Consider the following 13,261-nt stretch of genomic DNA (forward strand, 5'->3'; position numbering starts at 1 on the left):
GATCAGACCACTCTTAAAAAATTAACTCGTGAGACTATCTCACAAGAGTTTTTCTTATTGATATATGATATTCGATTATTAACTATTTCAGATTTGATATTTTTTTAGAGTAGTTTCAGATTTGATATTAATATATGATTTTGAGTTTTTCTCTTTAATAAAATAATAATATAGATGATTAAGTCTAGGGTTGGGAAAAAATACCTAAAACTCTAGTATACCGCACTTACCGTAATGAAAATACTACACATGTCGAATTAACGGTATACCAAAAAATTAAATTTGGTATCGATATCAGTATGTCACTAAAATATTTTCAGTATTTTTGTATATACCGAAATACAGAAAAAATCATTTATATTAAAAATTATAATAATAATAATTTTGTACTGGGCTCAATCAATTTTGGTATGCACGGTATATTACCGGTAATGTACCGAAATAATTACGGTATCAGTATAAAATTTACATCATACCGAACATTCGGTATACCGAACGTTTCGGTATATCGAATATTCGATGTTTCGGTATATCGAATATTCGGTACGGTATCAGTATCTTATTTTCCAATATCGAATATTTTGGTACAATATACAATATTTGTTGAAAACTTCGGTATATCGTACCGACCTAGCCCTAATTAAGTCAAATATATAAATTATTTAAAAGTTCAATTATGTTGTAAAATGTAATTGCATTAATAACTTAAAATAAATATATGAAATAGAATAAATATTAGCAAGGAAATAATAAGGAATGTTCTAACAATAATTTTTTAAGTAAAATTTGAAGAACAGGATGAATTGAATACATTTTTTTTTTTCCTTCAGAAATCAAACTATTTTAAAGTTTGAAATAGGTAAAATAACATAATGTGTTCGATATGAGTTTTTGTCTTTCTTTATATATATAGTTGTGAGAACTTATACAGGATAAATCCGAAGCTAACGCAATAACCTGTAAATTATATTATCTACGTAAATCACACTGACAAACTAAAATGAGGTCAGTCCGAGAAAGTATTTGTACTATAGACGTAAGAAATCTGCTTGTCGTGCATCAAAATGCTTCAAATTTCAATTTTGAACCTGTCCATTTATCATTTTTATGTTTTGAATTGAATAAACATTAAAATATCAAGGACTATATAAAATATGTTTTATGAGGAGTTTCCTGGAATAAGGTAAGAAGGCTAAGAATTGATCGAAGTTGTGTCGTGACTCGTGACTCGTGACTCGTGGTTACATAGTCAACTTTTCCCAGTCAACTACCACACAACGACACACTCTCGTACAAAGTAAGGGTACCGTCGATATAGAAAATTTTAAAAATAAATTAAAAAAATTCTTTGACCCAAAATAAAAAAAGTTGAAATGAATTTTTTTAATACTTAATTAATTAAAATTAAACTTTACTAACTATACTGAAAAATAATAAAATGAAAAATAAAGCAATTCAATAATTTCAAATAAAAATGATAATAAATATATAATTTGACATAAATATGATCTTACAAATAAAAAATACCACACAACATAATTAATTAATTAAAAAATCACAAAAACTTCGTGACAGTTGATCAATTTTGTGAAACAGATCTTTTGTTTGGGTTATTAATGAAAAAATATTACTATTTTTTTATGTCAAATCCTTTTTTTTATTTTTTATTTTTATGTGGGCTCTCGGTTTCTTATATTTTTTACACGTTGTTCGGGATAGTTATCTAAAAAGATTTATTTGATTAATTTAAATATATATTTCCTAATTTTGTAAGCAATTTTTATTTGTTCTGGATAAGTTATCACACAAATAATTAGAACATTAATAAGCTGTGTTTACTTCGAGAGATGAATGTGCAATGATAGATTAAAATGTGATTATTAATATATGAGAATGTGCAAGGATAGATTAAAATGTGATTATTAATATAATTTGATAGGATATGAAGTGATTATGAAAAAATAATAATATGTTTAGTTTGATGGATTAAATTTGGGATTAGATTTTCTTTTTTTCTTTTCACCATGTATAAATTTATAATCCTTTCTAAAATTTAATATTAAGAATCATTTGTAAATCCCATTTTTAACGGGCTTAAGGATTTATAATAATTTTTAATTTTACAACTAAACATAGGATTAGTCAGTATAACAATGTTATCCCTTATTTATCAAGGCAAGTAAACGCAGCCTAAGACACCGTTCTGTTCATCATATTACTAATATATGTATAACTTATTTCATCTCATCTCACGTTCTTCTCGTCATATTATTTATCCATATATTAACTATTTATTTGACATCAATCAAATCATTAATTATTTATCTCATATCAATCAAATCATTGAATTCAAATTACTATCTTACCCCTTATAAATAATATAATTTTTATTTTATTTATTGTTAAAAAGACAAAATAGTTATTTAACATTTTTATATAAAATTTAATCAATCAAATCAAATAAACCATAATCTATCAATCAAATTCAATATTATTTAATTATCATTTTTTATTTATTTTTATTACATATATTACTTATTTATATATTACTTATATCATACCTCAAACCAAACTGTGTCTAAATAAAATAAAAGATGCTTTTGCAGTTTTGAACTGGTCATAACAAGATGGTTAACTTTTCTAACTTCCTCTCTTTATAATATAAAATAATAATATAGATGATTAAATAAAAAATATATATAGTATTTTAAAAGTGTAATACTTTTGTAAATTGTAATCGTATTAATAAATTACAAATTAATATTAGTAATTAAAATAATAAGGAATATTCTCACAATATTTTTGTTTTAAATTAAAATCTGAAATACCATGGGATTGTATACACACACTTTTGAAGTAGAAATTACACTACTTTAAAATCAGAATTACTGTAAAAACAATAGAATATTCGGGGGAAGAAATCCATCAAATTTCTATATTGAATTCTCTCTCCATTTACCATTTTATGTTTTGAATTGAATACACAAGAAGCAATTACCAACAACCCACTTGAATTCGAACATGATCAAAATATGGAATACTATACATACAACGTGACTGCCTGCCAAATGCTTATGTACAACAAAAATGTTACACCAATTTAATGTCCTCCATGGCCGACGTAGAAGCCTGAATTGAGAGTCCATTCCCCATCTTCATTATTTGACATAGTCTCCATCACGTAGGTTCCATTTGTTAAGTACGCATCTCCATCCTCATCCACGTCCCCATAGCACATTATCGACATTTGTTCGTTACAGTTGTATGGACCGCCCTCCATTTCACCTGTTCATAGTATAATAACTGGATTAGGGCGGTGAGCTGAACCCGCTCTGAACACGTGAGTTCGGATCTTATCGACTCATCGTGTAGATAGAGTATATATATAGAAGATATGGCACCTTTGTGGGTTAGTACTAGTTGTGTACTTGTGTTGTGGATGTGGACTTGGCTATCAATTTCCTCCAAACTATTCCAATTTGTGAACGCATCTTTCACCAAACGTTGCACATAGGCCTGCTTTAAATTAGCACGAAAATTAAATCGATCACAATGCTGCCTACTTTTATTCAAAAAATTTAGTATGTACTAATTGATATATAAAACAAATTACGGGTAGACCGGATACAAATTTGAAATAAAAAGTAATATTTTTTCTGAGTCGGGTCGAATAATTACCCCTTGGATTCTTTTGAAGTCGCTTTCCATGTAAATTCGACCCTCGATCTCGATCTTGACCAGTTGGCATATGGGATTAAGGGTGAGGATGTAGTTGTCCCCATGACATCTGTACAATTTAGTGCCCATCACACAAGTCTTAGCATGCTTTAAGGTTGCTTCCCACATTCTGTCCGACATTGCTCCCATTATCTGCACCGTCCAAAATTTATTATCATACACACACAATTAATTGTAATAAATTAATAAAGAAGTCCAAATTTATTATCAACTCACACACATTTCTAATACTAAATTAATAAATAAATTAATTACCAATCTAAGTTTTGCGGAATCGATCATGAAAAGCTTCAAGAAATCTTGGACAGTGTAGACGCCCTCAGATGCTAGTTTCTGATGAAATGCTCCCCCTTTTCCTATCTTCTCCAGTCTCCAAACATCGTCCTTCAACCCCGGTGGATGATGCTTTTTGTACACTGCGTACAGTTAATTTATTACTAGCGAATTGTAGCACACACGATTTCATAAAATTATAATGTTTCCAAACTACTAATATTTATATATATATAAAAATATACCGTCAACAGGCCGATCAAACTACCCATATTTTCATATGCTAGTTGGAGTAGTTGGGAAAAGAAAGAAAAATAAAAATGTCTCTATCCTTCCAACAAGTAATAAATAGGAGAGAGGCTTTATACATATATTTTACATCTTTTCGATAGGTTTAAAAAATACCTAGCAAACACTTGCATAAATTTTTTAGGACGCAAATTAAATTAAATAGATTATAGCAAAAACTGCAATTATGATCCTTTATGTTTGTCATTTTGCGATTTCGATCCTTTATATTTTCATATTTCAGTTTTGTTTAGCATATTTTGATTTTTAGCAATTTCAGTCTTTTTTATTTGAAAATGTTTACGTGGCACTATACACGTCATCTATACATAAACACTGAATTAGTGACACATCAGAAAAAATGACTAAAATTGTCAAAATAAATAAAAATAGCGAACTAAAACTAAAATCTAAAAAAATAGAGGATCAAAATCGCAAAATGACAATAATAATACTTACATTCACCACGATGGTCTTTAACGACAAACGGCTCGGTCACGGCTTCGCGTACTCTGATACTTTGCGAGCCGTTGGCACCTTGGATCTTGACCACCCTAGCCCCAAGCCGGAATCTCCGGCTCCGAATCCAGCTCGAATTATCCGTAAACTCGATGTCCCCGACGGCCCCGACCCCATTCCACAAGGTCACCTTGGTTTCCCCGGCGATTAGAGGCCGTCTCCCCGTCCTCTCCCTCACGATGTGCCGAGCAAATTCGTCGCTAGTCCATGTATCGTCCCCAAGAAAGTCCCCGTCGACCACCAAGATTTCGACCCTTATGGAGGACGAGCAATATTGATGATGATCGTGGCCATCTAGGATTATTTGAAGAGGGTTGTTGTGGAAGTCCAAAATCTTGGTGCCAGTGAATATAGGCAGCGAAAGCTTTTCAGTGAATCTTAGCTTGAGCTTCATTTGCATTTGGCACTCCTCATGATTCGCTGCTATTTGATCAAGTCTTCCTACGGCACCCGAAGGACATCTCGGGATACTCCAATCCAAACGACGGCTCCTCAATCTATTTTCCACTTCTTCGCTTACCTGCACATTAATTAACGAAATATTCAACCACACAAAAACTCGTATATGAGACAATGTCATATATCAATTTTATGAGACTGACCACTTTACGAATCAAGGGTTCTAATGTTGAGCACATGTTGTCGAAGAAATTCTTCATCACCACCTCTCGTATTACCCTAGTCATATATCGATCACACTCAGTAACATAAATCAACAAAAACGACGACAACAACAACAAAAAAACTTATAATATAATGTGTACGTACGAAGCAAAAGATCGACCGGCTCGCATCCTCTTCACTTTCGACGTTTGACCTTGATCATCGTCACAGTCATCGTCCCGAAGCCGTTTCGCCGCCATTTGTCGAAAATGTTATAGTGTATACTAACTTAACTCTTATTTTGATAGGTTACTTAATTTAGAAACAAACCTAAATATTGGACGTTTATATATAAGAGGGTGAGGGAGTTGGGATGAAGATTAATAACCAATTAAGTCCTAAATATACCCACAAAAAAATAAAAGACTTGAGGGACACGAATTCAAATAAATAAATAAATGTTTGGTAAAATATTAGAGATAATATTTGTGAGAAATTTCGTGGAACGATGTAGGAAAAAGGTAGGAAGGAGGGGTTGGGAAGTGATCGAGCTTCGGTGACGTAATCACCTTGACGTCAATTTTTACAAGTCAACTCCCACACAAAACACACTCGCGATCGATATCATATCTCAAAAATAAAAATAAATATAAAAATAAATATAAAAATAAAAACACACATTATTTGTTAGAACTAATTTAGAACCTTAAACTGGACGGAAGGTGTTAGTAATTCGGTTCCCTCAATATTATTCGAAATAAACACACACACACACACACACATGCAATTAAGAGTTTTTGTTAATTATTATTATTTAAAAAAGAAGAGTTTTTCATTAATTCGTTTACAATTTTGGTTTTTTATTTTTAATTTGAGAAAATTAATTAATCCGAACTAATTTGTTGATAACTATATATGGAAGATCGATGCATGCTAGCTGTTGCTAATAATCACCCAAATACTATCAGATAATTACATGGAAATTATCATTGTATTAATTAATTAAGAGTCATGATATGACTCATATCTGTGTCCCATATATGCTAATGCAACCAATTCCCGTAGATGGATAGATATAAATGATATGGTGAGCAATCACCGTGAAAACCCATGTGAGCACCTGCTGATGTGTCATTCATCTATTGGATGTGCATGATGTCACGTCAGCAGATGCTCACATGGGTGCTCATGATAGTTGCTCACCATATCATTTCTCGACGGATAGAATACTTTTATATATATATATATATATATATATTTGTTTTGTGTGTGTGTGTGTGTGAGTGTGTGTGTGTGTGTGACCGCGATATATATTATTTGTCCATTATTATACATGTTAGTTTGTCCATTATTATACATGTGAGTGTGTGTGTGTGGGACCGCGATATATATATTATACTTGATTTAGCTATATATTATTTGTTCAGTATTAGTATATTTTTTGTTCAATTAGTTTCAAATAATGACAAAACATTATTTAATGATTTAATCTACTGTATGATACAAACTAATTTTAAGATAAAAGAGTTTTTTTTTTCTTTCCGAGTACTGTTCATTGTTTCTTACGAAATTTCTGTCTACAAATTTCAGTATCTCTGTATTATAATCTTGATTAGTTTAGTCATTTTTCGTTTTTATATTTTTATTGATAAAATTGTCGAAATGAGTCGGGCTCGTCCATCTGTTGGCTCGCTCCATCTTGTTTAGCCAAATGGTACTTGCTGTGGTTGGTTATGAGTCAACCTGTCTCAACCCATCTAATTAATATATAGCTAAAAATTTGATTAGACATGTGGATTGCCCCGTATTGTTCAATTCTATGCACAATTTATGAATTCACATTTGAAAAATACATATTTACATTTATTTTGCAAATTTTTTTTTCTGAGTCTTATAATATACAGTTATTGAAACGATGTACATTGATTCACAAAAATTATGATTCTTTTTTTTTTAAATAAAAAATTATGTTTCCCTTGTTTGTTCATGATTAAGTGAATTGGGATAAAATAGATAAAAATATTGCAGACTAATTATTAGTTGAAATTAAATTATTTTGAAAAAACCAATCATATATATTTATTATTCGAGGTAAGATTTTTTAAGTTTGACTCAGATCTCAAAACCCAAATCTCAAATACAAATTGCCTAGTTTACGAGTTATTCTATGCTACAATGAGAGTGTTTCTCCCCCTATTTCAATATCATTAGATCACGTGAGACCCATATATTTTTTATGAAAATTGACATATGTGTTGATGATTCAATTGTTGATATTTGACCACATCATGAAGGAAAAAAACTCCATATGTAGCATAGAATAATCCCTAGTTTGCCTAGTTACAAATAAATTTTTTTTCCAGTGATTAAACTGTCGAATACTAATTTCATCATGGAATAATTTATTTTGGTATACAAGGAAAGGCTCAAATAGCTTTGCAATCGGCGGGATGGTACGAATAATAAACCGCAATCAGGCGCTCCCTAACATTTTCCTAACATTTCCCGGACAGAAATTTGGCACAGGGTTGCGCTCTAACCGCAAAATCTTGCAGCTCGTGCGCTCCCTGTTTCAGCCCAAACCAGAAGATAAGTTCCTTGCTCAGAAGATAGGATAAGTAATACATAAATAAAAAATATAATGTAAATTAAAAATAAATAAAAAAAAATAGTTAATACATTATTTGATTTGATGGATAGATTATAATTTATTTGATTTAATTAATTGATATAAAATTAATAATTAATAAATAAAAAAATAATATAACGAAAATAAAGCGAAATTGATTGGGATAAGTTATACATAGATTAATAATACATCAAACCAAACAATGTCTAAGAAAATAGAATTTACATATAATCCAACCTAACACAAGTTTTTTTTAGCGGTGCAAACAGACACATATCCAGATGAAGACGTAAGATACGTTGGATCTTTTGTGGGAGATATATCATACGATTCATACGGCTTCTCGAAACGAAACCGTAATATAACAAGTTTACTTTCAAAAGACTTATTTCAATTTGTACTTGAGTAAGGTTAGATGTACACCTCGGTGTACACCTTGGTTTACACTCTTCCTTATTAATTATAAAACTTTTCTTGATCAACTACATATTTATTTCTTATCATGGGTATTTTGCAATTAATGAGGGAAATTAGAAAAAAAATTAAGTAAGGGTGTAAACCAAGGTGTACATCTAGCATTTTTCTTTGTACTTTTATCGAAATGTGAATTTTTTTTTTTTGGGTTTGTAGATAAATTATTTTCCCTAGAAATTTAAAAAATATTAATATGTGCATATTAAACTCGAATCAACCACCAAATATCCTACATGGATCATCACTATCTGGCTTAATTGTCCAAGTGTTTTTGTGAGCCAAATGGAGAAAACGAGCATTAATTAATAATTCAAAGTTTCGAGCCAAATTTCTTACATCGTGGAACAAATCCCATAAATCATACATAAATTTCTCGTGGATAATCCTCACATACGTACTCATCAATATAATTACAATATAAATAGCTAACCTAAAGTGTGAACCACATAATATATACGTGTGTGTATATTCTTTTTGGCCTCGTGTTATATATCATAGGTCTCCTAGCTACCACGTAACAACCACAAAATAATTAATTCATACTAATAAAAAAAAATTTCAAGATCAATCAAAAGTTCATCACCTTTGGAGCAAATCTCAGCAACCGATCCAATGCGTTTCCGGTGAATTTCCTGGCGAACAAGTAGCAAACATTGGTAGGCTTCCCGTTGTACACGCATTGCGTGCCGGTCCTCATCTGGTTCAGCATCTCCACCGTCAGGTCGAGCCGGAGGAATTTCGCGGGGTGGGGCCCGCCCTTGGACCAGTCGACCCAAGTCAAAGTCCGGTTCGCGAGCCTCGTGGGGAATTTCATCGTCAGCATCGTGGGTAAGTAGTGCTCGTCCGAGTAGCAAGCCGGCTTACAGTATCTCTTGAACAAAAAGTGGTACTTGTGGTCGGATATCACCTCGACCGCCATCTCCCGGTCCATCTCGAACCACTGGGCGCCCTTGCGCCAGTGTTCCAGCATCACGTGTGGCATCATCCGCTTGTTGTATCGCCCCCGGCCCACGGGACCCAAAAGGTCGTAAGATTCGACGAATGACGTGTGAGAGTAGACCAGGTAGTCGTAGACCGTCTCGAAGTTGAACAAGGGAATGCAAGATTCGGACAACAGGATGAACCGTTGGTTCGATACATCGAGCAACGCGTTGGCTAGAAGTCGTTTTTCGGCTTCGATCATGTTGAATTTTCCCCATTCTACTTCCTGCAAAATTTGTTTACATCACAGGTAACATGAATATGTAATGTTTACATTTCGATGCAATATTGCATATTGGTGTATTGCATATGCATGTGTTAGCAGAAAATGTAGTGTGAAAGCTATGATGTTTTAAAACAAAGTTATTAAAAAGAGTGGTGTTTTTTATTATTTATAGCTAGTGAACGACTATTTTTGTAAATTATTTTTTAATCAATGTGGATAAATATAATCAAACCTAGATTGTGTTGATGGGTTGTCAATGAGATAGTCCAACTGATATCAATCCATATCATAGTCCAACTTCAAAAATTAATTCAAACATGAGCTTCTTTAACAATCAAGGTTTAATCAAGCTTACCAAACTGGGCCTAAATGTACATTTCCATTCCACCACCTCCCTAAAAAAACAAAAAAAAAAAAACCTTTCCTTCATTTTTTCAAATTCTATATACCATTATTTATTACATATATAAATAAGTAAATAACTTTTTCACCCCTATGGAGGTTATGGAGGTGTCCAAGTTGGTGAAGTAGATGAACTTTTGGCTAGAAGTCAGAAATTCGATTTTCCCTACCAACACCTTCTTGGACTAGCCTGTCACACAGGGTTTGCCTAGTGTGGTTTACCTGGCTCACGTAGTTTGAAATGACTCTCTATTTGAATCAAAGTATTTTATATTTATAACTTGTATATCTAGAAATGTAAAAAAAATATACCTTTCAAAAAAATAAATGTAAAAAAATACATAAATTTGAAGATTTTTTTGAAATTAATTAAATTATAAGATATTTAATTTAACAATATACATGCATGTATTCAGCTAACTCCAGGATTATCTGGGGTAAGCTATTTGCTAGCAAAGGCGGTTCAACTAGGCAGGATTCATCGTAAATGTCGAAAGATGCATATAACAACTACATGTTGCATATGACCTCGTACATAGAAAGATGCATATAACTACTTTGCCCAACTACATATTCATATCACCACGTCTAATACTACTTCCGTCCCAAATATATAACGCATTGTTATTATACCATCATCCAATAATTTAATTAATTATATATTATACATATTTTATCCAATTTCGAAGAGAATCTTAACAAGTACAACATTATGTCCTGTCTATATATACGATGTAAACCAGAGGGTCGTGGTACATGTCCGTAAAAAAAATAAAGAATAAATTTATATATATATATATATTTTAAAATAAAAATTATTAACTTTTGAAACCACGTAAAAGTTTTTAAGGTATCGGTGATTCTTATCCCGAAAACACTTGTAAATTATGTATATGTAATAAATAGTATGCACAACAATAGCTAAATATTTACAGCCTTTCAAATTTTCCTATTTCCATGTACATCAATAATGGCATATCTTAATAAAAACCAATGCTTTGACATGTTTAAGGAGATTGGATCTTTTATCATTTTTGTTAGCATTCCCTATTTTATTTCCCGAACCATAGATATGTTATTTTCAGTACATTTCAATAGAAATCAATATCATTATGATCTTATGTAATTCCGATATTTCTATCATCTATCTAAAACAAACTTTTAATACGGCACTTTATGTGATCTTACACTAAGAGAATCGTCCTAAAGGTTCATTCAATGGTGTAGTATGAGTCAAATATGATTTTTCGGATTATCACATACATCACTCTATATGAAAAAAAAAATCAATAAAATACTCTAAATTAAAATAGATCGAACTAACAATGTATATACTTATTAGCATTTTATTTTCAATCATCAACTCTACTTTTATCGGCTCTACATGAAACTTCAAAAACAAATAATTTTGATTATTAAGCATAGGCTCAAAGTATATTTCGACGTTTTTTTTTTCAAATATATAAAAACATTAAAACTCGTGAAAAATTATATAAAAATAACTTAAGATCGAATATATTTGGAGACATAACAATATGTTAGTTAGCATCTTCATGTTCAATAATATTGTTGGAACCTAAAATGTGGTAACCTATGAAGATTCAAAGCATTGCCGGAAAAAGAAAGAAAGAAAGAAATGGATTAATTAATACGTACCTTACTTGGAATCCTCCGGCCGTAGAAGACCGAATCTTCCGGCGTCGTGCCGTTGAACGACGGCTGAGCATGCACATATATGGAATACAACCCTTGATGGCCACTGAAGAATCTCTCCCAAAGAGGGGCCAGCGGCAAACTCCCTTTCGCCAGGAACATGAAGGCGACTTTCGCGGTCCGTTTGAACGGGAATTCACGGATCCTTGGCACCATCGAGGCTCTCCAGAGCATTTCCTCCTCCGTCATGTCATGCATGGCAGCTGGTGGCTTTATGTATTCTTTCAGCCCATTTCTTCCGGCCGGGATCCGCGGCGGAGGCTGTGGACACGGCGGAGGTTGCGCGGTTGTTGAAGGAGGCGGGGGAGGCGGTAACGGAGGAGGCGGTGGCGATGATGATATGGATAATGAAGAAGACTGGACCATGTCATCGGAGAATCGCCTTCGTTGAGTCGAGCCGAGTGGGATATCTTTGAGATAGGAACTTAGAGTGATTCCGATTACTAAACCGGAACCAAAGAAGAGGAAATATATGATGAGATTTTGAAGGTAGCCTTGAGAATTGAGGATACTAACGGCTGTGATCAATTGTTGTTTTTCTTCATGGGGTAATTGTTTGTTCTTCATTTCTGATCAATGGAGATACATAGAACACGTACCAATATGCTTGGAGAGGGAGATCAAGAATCAAGATAAATGAAATTTCATGGTATATTTGATCAAAAGTTTGATTGTGTATATATATCATTAATAATAATTTGATTTTATAAATTAAAGAGTTTTCAAGAATGTTGTGGCATAGAAGAAGCTTGACCTTTCCATTTCCCAAGATTCCAAAACTCAAACTCTCGCATATTATATGTGCCGATCAGCATTCTTTTTGGAATAAAAACGACTAAAAAAGGATAATTAATGAGAAAACTAGTAATATTTTTAGGTTACATCACTCGTGATCTTCGAACCATCCCAAGATTAAAGAACAAGCACAAAAAGAGACATTTTCATAATTGACTTGTGAGAGGCAAAAAAATAAAAGAAAAATACGCGCCCTTCTTATTATGTGTAAGATTTGGAAAATGAAAGAAATTAGTTGTTTAAGAGGAAAAGTGATTAAAAAGGGAGATGGAGAGTGGAGAGAGAATAGTGTGCCAAGTGGATTCCAAACGTCCAATACTTTGCTTTGTTTCCTTATTTTGAGGGAAGGCATTTCATGTGGACAAATTTTTAGTTGAAACCGTTATCATGCGTACATAAATACATATATTTCAAGTTTGTATCCACTATTGACGTGGGTTTGTGTCCTTAGGTCAACTAAATGACTAATGGCTTTCCAATTTCTTTCTCGATTTTGAATACATTCTAAAATATTGAATTTTAAGAATTAAGATATTGATATTGGCATTTTATATTAGCACACTAACACATAACAATAAGAATAATATACTTGAATAATATACTTGATCCATAAGCGTGTT

At 32.2% G+C, this 13,261-nt stretch overlaps 2 protein-coding genes across 2 annotated transcripts; both read right to left on the reverse strand.

Annotated features, from left to right (window-relative positions):
- Positions 1 to 2,907: 2,907 nt before the first annotated feature.
- Positions 2,908 to 5,818, reverse strand: LOC140882970 (protein SAR DEFICIENT 1). The gene is made up of 7 exons (XM_073289243.1): positions 5,587 to 5,818; positions 5,421 to 5,496; positions 4,759 to 5,338; positions 3,994 to 4,154; positions 3,679 to 3,870; positions 3,402 to 3,516; positions 2,908 to 3,285 (listed from the first exon to the last, which is right to left on the reverse strand). Exons 1-7 carry the CDS (start codon positions 5,679 to 5,681, stop codon positions 3,101 to 3,103), a joined length of 1,404 nt encoding a protein of 467 aa, XP_073145344.1. The 5' UTR covers positions 5,682 to 5,818; the 3' UTR covers positions 2,908 to 3,100.
- Positions 5,819 to 8,847: 3,029 nt separating this feature from the next.
- LOC140883167 (glycosyltransferase BC10-like) lies at positions 8,848 to 12,853 on the reverse strand. The gene is made up of 2 exons (XM_073289530.1): positions 11,790 to 12,853; positions 8,848 to 9,731 (listed from the first exon to the last, which is right to left on the reverse strand). Exons 1-2 carry the CDS (start codon positions 12,411 to 12,413, stop codon positions 9,093 to 9,095), a joined length of 1,263 nt encoding a protein of 420 aa, XP_073145631.1. The 5' UTR covers positions 12,414 to 12,853; the 3' UTR covers positions 8,848 to 9,092.
- Positions 12,854 to 13,261: the final 408 nt, after the last annotated feature.

The sequence above is a fragment of the Henckelia pumila genome, chromosome 2, assembly GCF_033568475.1.
Source record: "Henckelia pumila isolate YLH828 chromosome 2, ASM3356847v2, whole genome shotgun sequence".
In the NCBI taxonomy this organism is placed as follows: Eukaryota; Viridiplantae; Streptophyta; class Magnoliopsida; order Lamiales; family Gesneriaceae; genus Henckelia; species Henckelia pumila.